The sequence below is a fragment of the Micromesistius poutassou genome, assembly GCF_964030765.1.
Source record: "Micromesistius poutassou genome assembly, chromosome: 7".
NCBI lineage: Eukaryota > Metazoa > Chordata > Actinopteri > Gadiformes > Gadidae > Micromesistius > Micromesistius poutassou.
The window spans coordinates 12,712,519-12,722,513 of record NC_140277.1 but is presented as its reverse complement, the minus strand read 5'-3'; the positions used below and the strand labels follow the sequence as shown (position 1 = coordinate 12,722,513).

Below are 9,995 nucleotides of genomic sequence, written 5' to 3'. Positions count from 1 at the left end.
TGATGGTGAAGATAACCGAGAGATTGGTGCATAGTAACCCGTCGAAATTAAATTAACTCTACCGGTCAACCAACTGTATCTCTGAACCCTTCCTCCGCACCAGCCCTCCAAACCCATCACACTCATCGCTTAACGCTACAAAATACCAAACAAGCACTTGTTTTGTTTTTACCAGAGCTCATAAACACAGGAGTATATATATATACCCCAAAATATCCATTTTACTATTTATAGTTTTAAATTTGACTCAATAGTAACTATAGAGTAGAATGGACTGTGGTAAGCCACCATGACACACATTCTAAAGAACTACTGATGGATACTTTATTGGACAAGGAAGACATAAATACATACTAGATCAACGCTGGGATTAACATTTAGTTTATTTCCTGTTTCGAGTGGCCGAGGCCACTTCATACACGATAAATGGAGAAGGTTTTAGAGTGAGTTGATGAATGGTCACTTCTGTCTTCTTCATAAAAGTTCAACATCAATTGATTCAGAGTCAGTTGGTCGATTGGATTATCAGGAGTCATCACAGCCTCTCAGCCAATCACCTGTGGGGCCTCTGGATAGTGACAAGGGCGATGTCCAATTAGAATCCAGGATTCCTTGGAAGGAAGTTTCCATCACAGACATGAATCATTGACCAGTCTGAGCGGCTTCACCTCTGTGCGGTGGTTGGGGCGTCTCTTGAGGAGGGTGTAGCTGCTCCACCTTGGTGTTGGGGTATCTCCGGAGTAGGGTGGTGCACCTAGACCTCTGTGTGGTGGTAGGGGCGTCTCTTGAGGAGGGTGGAGCAGCTACACCTCTGTGTGATGGTACCTCCTGAGCAGGGGAGTGTAACTACACCTTGGTGCGGTGGTTGGGGTGCCTCCGCAGGTGGGTGGTGTAACTACACCTTGATGCGGTGGTTGGGGGCGCCTCCGGAGGTGGGTGGTGTAACTACACCTCGGTGCGGCGGTTGGGGTACCGACGGAGCAGGGCGGAGGCCTGTTTGGGCGGCAGGCGGCCCCCTTGCATCTTGCTCTCTGAGGCCTTGGCCTTTGAGTCCAGCTGCAACACAGAGTTCACGTTCATTCATTTATATATTCATTCATTAATTCTGGAGTCCAGGGTTTTTAATTCAGCACCATCATATAGGACCCTCCCAAGGTGCTAAACAGAAAATTAATACAATACAACAGACAGCAAAGAGTTGACAAATGTACTTATTGTAAGTCGCTTTGGATAAAAGTGTCTGCTAAATGCCCTGAATGTAAATGTAAGGAGATGCTAGACGGCTTACCTAAGAGCCTGAATACAGAATACTAATGTTTAGTTCATAGAACACACAGTAAATAAATAATCAGAGTGTACTGTACTCAGTACGGATGGACTTCAAACTTTGGACTCTCACAGTCCAGCAGCTGCGAGCAGCACCCAAGGAACACATTTCCCTCGTTCTCTGCACGTCCTGTCCTTTTCCTGCCTGAAGTCTCAAACTGAAAGTCGTGTGGATGTGAATCCTGCCGAGCCTTGTCTGACAGTCTGAGGTCAAGGTCACCACATAGAGGGCCCCGGGCGCATGGATCGATGACCCCACTGCTTGCGTTTGAATCCTGACCACCCAATGAAATCCACAGGAACAAATCGCATCAGCCAATCACAGATGAGACAGAGAAACCAATCAACCGATTGACATTTCTTCCTCACTAACAATAACAACATCACCGTTATCATAACAACTCCATCACTACAGCTAACAATAGAAACACACTGGCGGAGGTAGCCTAATGGAGGCATTAGCCAAACCTGCAGGAAACAGTGCACTGGAACGAGTTGTAGAGAGACATATATATATATAAAGAGAGAGAGAGCGGGAGTTTTGTTGTGACTCCTCCTTGACCAGGAAACGACTGAGATTATGTTGTTTATCCTAATTAGCCGCCCCCCCAAACCCATAACATGTCAGACGAAGACCACAGCAGCTAGCTCTCATTTCGCCTGCATAGAGGCCACAGACCTCCATGGGGCTCTCTCTATGTCTGTACTTTCCACTAACTGTCACCTGGTGATCTTTATAATGGGAAGATGAGGTGTTGTGCAAGCATGCCTGTCCTCAACTGGTCCTAGATAGAGATGTTCCGATTTTTTACTTCCCGATACGATTCAGATTCCTGAACTTTAGTATCAGCGGATACTATGAGTATATACACCAATACGTCAGCTAGCATTGTAACTACTAACAGCACTTGTTCTTATTGAAGGGTTCAGTTTTCTTCTAGTTAATTCTGAAAATCCATGTTTTTCCAACGTGGTAGCTCGAACACACGTTAGGTCGGAGATGATGACACGTTTTCCATTCCGACTTTCGGAACAACTCTAGTTCTAGATGAAGCAGAGATGGCCCTCTGTCTCCCTGACCTGGGGAGAGAGAGGGGGGTGACACAGGAACACGCAGACGTCCATACCTGGGCTTTCTCCACACACGTGTAGAAGGTCCTCATCTCGGTGGAGCACAGCGTGTCCACAAAGTTGTTCTGCTTCCAGCACGCCATCATGGTGGTCATCTCCGTGATGCACGTGGCCTCTGGAGGTCAGAGGGAGAAAAAAAAAGGTCAGGGTTCACCGTGTCGCTCAGCGGAAGGGAAGGAGGACAGGAAGTCACATGAACTTGTTTCTAAAGTGACGAGGTTTCTGAAATGACGTGAGATGTCGCATGGCTAAGTTGATTAAAGGAATCCATCTCACTGACAGCTGTGTGGGACAGAAGCCAAGTCAACACCACAGATAATACACCTTCAGGCAATCTAATTAACAACTATATTCAACAATAGAACGGGAGAATTTTTTTTTTATAACGTCTTATTCCTTGCAGAGTAGATTAGAGGGAAAGGGAAGAGTGGACGCTTGGCTCAGGAGGTAGAGCGGGTTGGCTGTTAACCGGAAGGTTGCCAGTTCGATCCCCGGCTCCTCCTAGCTAAGTGTCCCTGAGCAAGACACCTCACCCTGACTGCTCCTGACGAGCTGGCTGTCGCCTTGCATTGTTGACACCGCCATGAATGTGTGTGTGAACGTTTGTCTTATAAATCTCCTAAATTTAAGAGTGAGTTGTGATTAGCACATCTTATTCATTAGTGTCTCATTGTTCTTTGCCAGTATGCATGTACTCCTCTCTATGGTAGTACATATGGTAGTAGTGGTGAGTCCACGCCAATAGCAGGAATAGTCTCAATAAGTCAGACAGAATGAGGAAATATATTGACGTTTGATCTGAACCCTTCAGAGGAACGAACATGACAGAAGCAACTCGCCTCGAAGTAAAACGTCAAAACGCCTCGTGGATAAAACCCAACATTCCTGCGGCGAGGAGCGTGGAGGTAGGACGAGTGCAGAAGCGCAGCTCTGACTCACTGAGACAACAACCCCGCTGAGCGCAGAGGAAACCTCACGCACTCACCGGAGGAGACGCTGCCAACAGCGACGCGCGTTTACAAGAGAGGGCGAGACACGGGCGGTTAACTTGGAATGGGTTTATGGCCGTTGGCACGGAATGTATTTGTAGGAGCAGCAAAAACACCAGATCTAAGCTTACGTCAACTGCCGCGCGGTTCCAGAACTGCCCTGGGTTTTGACGGGGTGTTTAGTTAATGCAGGGTTTACCGTCCCTCAGAACCGCAGGCACATGTTGGCTGTTTGTACAACGCCCACCAGGGGAGTAGACCGGGGTAGTACATCGGGCTCACCACAGGGGGCAGCACTGAGCTACCACAGCTGAACACAACTCCTCCTCACTCACACTCTTTTCATGTCTCCTCTCCACCCCTTGATTTATCTCTTCGTTTGGGGAGGCACTGCTTTGAGAAAAGTTAATTTATGTGATCTTTATTTATATGTATGACATACTGATGATTCTGGCTTGCATGGGAGTAGTGTGGGTTTAATTTCACCCATGTGTCGCCCATGGATATCACCACTCAAAGTTCTTACTGGGTCTTTACTGCTCAGTAAAAGCAATGGATCAGAAAAATACTCTACGCATCTACGAATATGAATACCAATACTCAACAATCAAGTTATGCACGTTAAACAGCCATTCATTGCTTGTCACAAAGCAGGGATTTATGTGACCAAAATACACAGTCACAGATTTATGACCATGAAGGGCTTCACTTTACAACATCCATAACACATATCATCATGGTTATAATAAACCACCTCCGAATTTTGAGATGTTAAGTTCAGTCCCACTGAACAGGTTATTACTGTGAACTCACGAGTTTGGTTATTACTGCGGGTCACCGGCACTTATGACTTTGACTGTTTTTTTTAAAGGTTATACTTAATCATAGGTTATAATATATGATTATGTGTATTGGTGTGACCTGTGACCTGAACGCTATAATCTAAACGATGCAGACCATTGTACATCTTTACAGTGATGAGACCCTACACAGTTTGGATATCCATGATCCAAATAAAATGTCACTCTTATTTAGTGATAACAGACTAGACTGCACTGGAAACTTTGATACTTTACACCTACTGGCCTAGCTCAACGGTCATCATGTATCGGTTCAATAAAGGAGCAAATACTGTCAACAAGTCTAGATCTTAATTCTAGATAATGGACAGTCAACATTTTGGCATCACAGATCTGCCAACCTACAATTCATATTCATATGTACACACACACACACACACTTTTTAAAATGGTAAATGGACTGCATTTATGCAGCGCTTTTCCAGCCTTGCTCAGGGGCACCTCGACACTCAGCTTGGGGGAGCCGGGGATCGAACCAGCGACCTTCAGTTCACCAACCAACCCGCTCTACCTCCTGAGTCCCATGTATATCCATATATTACCTCCTTTCTTCATCTTCCTGTTGGCCACCTCGTCCTTGAGGACCAGCGGCTTGTTGGGCTTGAGGAGCGCCTTCCCGTGCTCCTTGCTCAGCATGCGGGCCACCTTATCCTGGAAGGCCTGGCCGCTCTGCATGGCCATGGCCCCGGTATAACACCCGGTACCGGGGGAGGATACGGAGAGAGGTCGGCTGGTCTCTTTGCGATGATGTGTGATCGGAGAGTCAAGGTTTGTTTGTGTCCAGCGAAGCCACCTCTGGTCATAGGAGGACGGGCGCCGCCATTACTGCCGTAAAGAGGAACGGTGAACTGTGAAGTGAAGTGTCGTGAAGTCCGGTGTCGTGAAGGACGCACTTTGAGTGAAGTGAATTCTGTCCCCTCTTATGTTGTTAATCAATCTCTATTATTATTGCAACCGTAAATTCAGGTACATCAGTAAAAATAGTAAAAACTAGTAAAATAATATAAAATGTCAGACCTCATGGTAACCTTTTTCATTTTTTAACCGTCAAATGTATTGTATTTAAACTTTATAAAGTATTTATCTTGAGAAAATGTCAATATAAGTATGCCAACTGAAACAATGGCCTCATGGATGGAGGGGAAAATATATTGTAATCATTCACAGTTCAAATACATCAACAATCGTACACCTTTCAAGACGATATTATCTCCAATTGGCCTCAGACTGGTATGTTGTGTTGAAGTGTTTCTCCCCTGATATCTCTCCCTCCTGCTGGGGTTCTGTCAAACACCTATCTCCTTGATGATCGAGAGGTTCTTCGTCCTTTCAACACTCTTGTAGGTGGTAATGTTAAGTAACGGTAATGTTGTCGAAGCTACAAGGCGCTTTAAAAAAAATCGAAATGCTTCCTTAAAGAATCATCCAAAGAATAAATTTGGCTAATATAATGAGTGTGTCTCAAACAAGTACTTCATTATTCCATCATCGTGTGTGTGTGTGTGTGTGTGTGTGTGTGTGTGTGTGTGTGTGTGTGTGTGTGTGTGTGTGTGTGTGTGTGTGTGTGTGTGTGTGTGTGCGTGTGCATGGGTGTGTGTGTGTGTGTGTGTGTGTGTGTGTGTGTGTGTGTTTATTATTGAATAATTGAGTGGGTTTAAGGGCCTGGGGCTGTGGGAGTGTCAGCTGGTATCACCAAACGCAGGCGAAGAAAAGTACCTGCGTGTGTGTGTGTGTGTGTGTGTGTGTGTGTGTGTGTGTGTGTGTGTGTGTGTGTGTGTGTGTGTGTGTGTGTGTGTATTCATGCATGTGGGCCATAGGGTGATGGGAGTCCTTAAGGGGTTAGGGACCCCCTACTGTTTGCTACTCAACCCCAGCTGTTTAGACACACACACACTCACACACTCACACAAACACACACACACCCAGACAGAGAGAGGGAGAGGGAGGGAGGGAGGGAGGGAGGGAAGGCGGACAAGGAGAGATGAAGACAGGGAAGGAGGCGAGGAGAGATGAAGGGAGAGGAAGAGAGGAGTTGAGTGGAAAAGAGTGTGAGAGTGAGGAGGAGGAGGAGTGATGAAGAGAGGGAAGAGAGAGGGAGGGAGGTGGGGGGAGGAGAGGGAGGAGGAGTGATGAAGAGAGGGAAGGCAAGGGGAGAGGGACAGAGGAGAGATAAAGAGAGAGGGAGGGAGATGAAGAGAGGGAGGAGGAAGAGAGGGAGGAGGGGACGAGGAGGAAAGATGAAGAGAGGGAGAAAGGGAGGGGAGGAGGAAGAGGAGAAGAGATAAATCAAGGGGTGGAGAGGAGACATGAAAAGAGTGTGAGAGTGAGGAGGAGTGATTAGACTGGAGGGAGGGGAGGGGAGGGAGGAGGGGAGGGAGAAGGAGAGATGAAGATAGGGAGGAGAGAGGGAGGAAGGTGGGGGGAGGAGAGGGAGGAGAGAGGGAGGGAGGTGGGGGGAGGAGTGGGAGGAGGAGAGATGAAGATAGGGAGGAGAAAGGGAGGGGAGGAGCAGGAGGAGGAGAGATGAAGATAGGGAGGAGAGAGGGAGGGCGGGGAGGAGCGGGAGGAGGAGAGGGCTGTGGGGCGTGGTGAGTTCAGGTGCTCTGGGCATCAGAGGGATGTCTGGCAGACTGAATAGATTAGCTCAGAGAGAAGCTATTAGCTAATGAACCCTCTGTCTGTCTGGGACACGCAATGCACTCTGGGGATTACCTCTCCACCAGTGGCCACGCCCAGAACCTCCCCCACCATGGCTTCTCCCCTTGCAGTGTGGATAGATACATCATCATGATGGCACATCATAATTTGCATTGGTCGTGAAACACACACGCACACACACACACACACACACAAACACGCACACACATGCACTCACACACACACACACACACACACACACATACACACACACACACACACACACATTCAATATTTCCTAGAACTTGGAAGTTTGTCCAGTACTAATTAAATGTCTTGGCAGCCAAACATTATCTCTGGCAAGATGAGCGGTCTCTTCAATCTGTAAATATTCTGCTCCCGAGCTCAGTGCTGACCCCTGACTATGTTCATATTCCTGTTGCGTTTAAAGAGCTCTCTATTAATAAAGTTTGATTTGATTCAGAAATGTTCCACGATGAGGGTTTTGAGTTGGTTGTCGAGCGGCCAATCAGAGGGCTGTTCTTTGTGATGTCATCACGGCAGCGCGTTTATATCGGGGGCGTGTTGCAACCCGGTGTCTCGGAGAGAGATGCATACCTCTGCTAAGCCTGTTAACCAATTACGGCCAGACAGCCGAACTTCTATCCAATTGGCTCGTGCACAAATGGCATTATGGGCGCTATAATCAAAGGGTTGTTGTTGGATGTTTCAGGTTAGAGGAGGATGAAACGGGTTAGAAAGGAATTTGAGAGATGGGGGCCGAAGATGGGGAGGGATCGACATAGATGCAACAACTCAGCTTCAAGCCTCCACCGCAGTGTCTGTGAGTCAGGGAGGATCTGCTCGCGGTCTGTGTCTGAAAACAATGACATAATGGTTGTTTTATGTGAGGATCACAATAACGACATGTGTTCGTTTGAATTATGTAGGATTTGCGTGTTTGTTTTTCACATGTGAGAGTTAAAATGGCAGCAAAAATGAGCTGCGACGATGTAAAATAAATATGAATCCACAACCAGTGACTCACGTATCAACCCGTGCCCTCTGACCTTTGAGTCTCTGACCGCTGACCTCTGAGTCTCTGGCCTCTGTGTTTAGTTTGAACCAGTGTCTCCTAACATCTGGGTCAGGACCCCATATGAGGTCAACTGATAGTGTTCACGACTGAATGAGGCTCATCCCATACCTATTACCATCTACAAAGTCTAGGAGGTCATGTGTCTAGAGCTCTGGTCTTACCACAGAATATGCGCAGATATGATATGACATCTTAAAGCTATATGAGGACGTGAGGTCACTGAACAACCAGAAAAAAATCAAAACACCATAAACGATTGTTCTTCTGGATCTTTGACTACAAGGGCTTACTTTTAAAGATCGAGACATAAAGGCTGGATGGAGACGAGACGATGCGGATGTGACTAAACAGCGCCCCCTGTAGTCCAACAAACACGAGCAGAAATACGCTCCAGGGGTCGACTATTTTCTAGGTTTGTTGGCGCTCTCTAGCGGTGAGGTGAATGAATTAGAAGCAGATCTTTTCTATACAGACCAACCTTTGAGGTGTTGTAATTATCCTCCCGTATGTTCTTTAAGCCTGTGTTTCTCCGACTAAAGTTTAATAAGATGTTAGATGTGTCAGTCTTCGACTTTGGTTAAAGGTTCGACAGTAAACTATGAACCACGTCCTGCGTTGCGTTTGCGTTTGCGTCGGTGAGTGATGCGCAGTTTACGCGCGTCAAACGCCGCCACTAGCGCCAATAGGAAAGCAGCAGATCAACAAACATAGTCACAGGTACAGGCTGCCATAACGTTACAGCAATTGTGTTATGACTACATACATGGCCCTGACGCCCGTGATCCTCTATTTGTGCCTAAAATGATCACATTAATTCATAGTTACTTAATGTTACTTAAAGCACAAACTGGAGGAAAAAAAACAGGAAAAAATATAAGATGAAAATGATTTATTCATTTGAATTTGAATTTGGTTGCTTTGTGCATGATGACGTCGCGAGGTTTCCGTCGTGCCTTCCCTCCTGAGAGGCATGGCAGATGAGGGTGTCATCTCCGTTGGGTGTATTGGGGCAGGCAGTGGTCTTGTTGCTGCTGGCCCTGGTTCCCATTGCTGTGGCCCGATGGCGGGGCTAGAGGAGAAAGGTGACCGCTGGCGCCCGCTGCTGGAACTCAGCCTCGCCGGGAAGTCCCTTTTGATAAATGCGGCGGGCAGAAGGATGCAACTACATGTAAGTCAGTGGCGGCTGCTGGTCTTTCAAAGAGGGGGGGGGGGGAAGCTCATTTTCGATCTACATCATATAAATGGTCAATTTACGTATATATAGATATATATATATGTAAATTCTGCTCTCTGTTCCTTTTCAAGGAATTGGTCTGTCATACCAACTAGCTGTCTTTTCCAGTGACTTGACCAGTGTCTTCTCAATGGCCAGCAGAGCTAGGCTGCTTAAACGGCCTTGGTCCATTGTGTTACGGGTATAAGGACTTGAGCCGCTTTAAACAGGAGAAGCTATATACTTTATACTTTATATTATATATTATATATAGTTTTTTACCCATGCAACATGTCTGTCACATCATTTGGACCGGTAAGATCTCGCAACATACCGTTAAAGTCACTGAAGGCGGTGGTGTTCATCCAGATCCACTGCCCAACACACTCAACACCAGTGAGGTCGTTGCCTTTATACCCGGTTGGAAGGGTCACATTGCTGCAAACTTCATAATAAAGAAGTCCTAAAAAAGACAAAAAAAAAACAGCATGAACAAAAAGTAGCCGGGTATTCGCACGCCCCTTTTTACGCCGCCGCGGCCATTTTGTTGACATGACACTGATTGAGAGTGAGTTGTCTGAACTGGGTGAAGTGAGCTGTCGTTCTGAGTTATCAATATTATGGCTTCGTTCGCACGTTATCAAATGGAAACCATCCATCGTAACGTTACAACTTACTCCCTGTGATAAAATAATGTATAGACTGTGTGCTAGACCGATCTAACGGGGTCATCCCTATGT

At 46.6% G+C, this 9,995-nt stretch overlaps 1 protein-coding gene across 2 annotated transcripts; it reads right to left on the bottom strand.

Annotated features, from left to right (window-relative positions):
- Positions 1 to 307: 307 nt before the first annotated feature.
- chchd1 (coiled-coil-helix-coiled-coil-helix domain containing 1) lies at positions 308 to 5,128 on the bottom strand. 2 transcript variants are annotated; one of them, XM_084471049.1, is made up of 4 exons: positions 4,849 to 5,128; positions 2,454 to 2,572; positions 952 to 1,056; positions 308 to 852 (listed from the first exon to the last, which is right to left on the bottom strand). In XM_084471049.1, exons 1-4 carry the CDS (start codon positions 4,985 to 4,987, stop codon positions 847 to 849), a joined length of 369 nt encoding a protein of 122 aa, XP_084327175.1. In that variant the 5' UTR covers positions 4,988 to 5,128; the 3' UTR covers positions 308 to 846. The 2 variants fall into 2 exon arrangements, with proteins under 2 accessions (XP_084327175.1, XP_084327174.1); XM_084471048.1 differs by having other exon boundaries at positions 308 to 1,056.
- Positions 5,129 to 9,995: the final 4,867 nt, after the last annotated feature.

Coding starts and splice junctions, on each gene's coding strand:
- chchd1 (XM_084471048.1), bottom strand. CDS start 4,987: ATGGCCATGCAGAGCGGCCAGGCCTTCCAGGATAAGGTGGCCCGCATG. Junction 2,573..4,848: donor CAGGAAGATGAAGAAAGGAG/GTAATATATGGA, acceptor TCTGACCTCCAG/AGGCCACGTGCATCACGGAG. Junction 1,057..2,453: donor CGTGTGTGGAGAAAGCCCAG/GTATGGACGTCT, acceptor TCTGTGTTGCAG/CTGGACTCAAAGGCCAAGGC.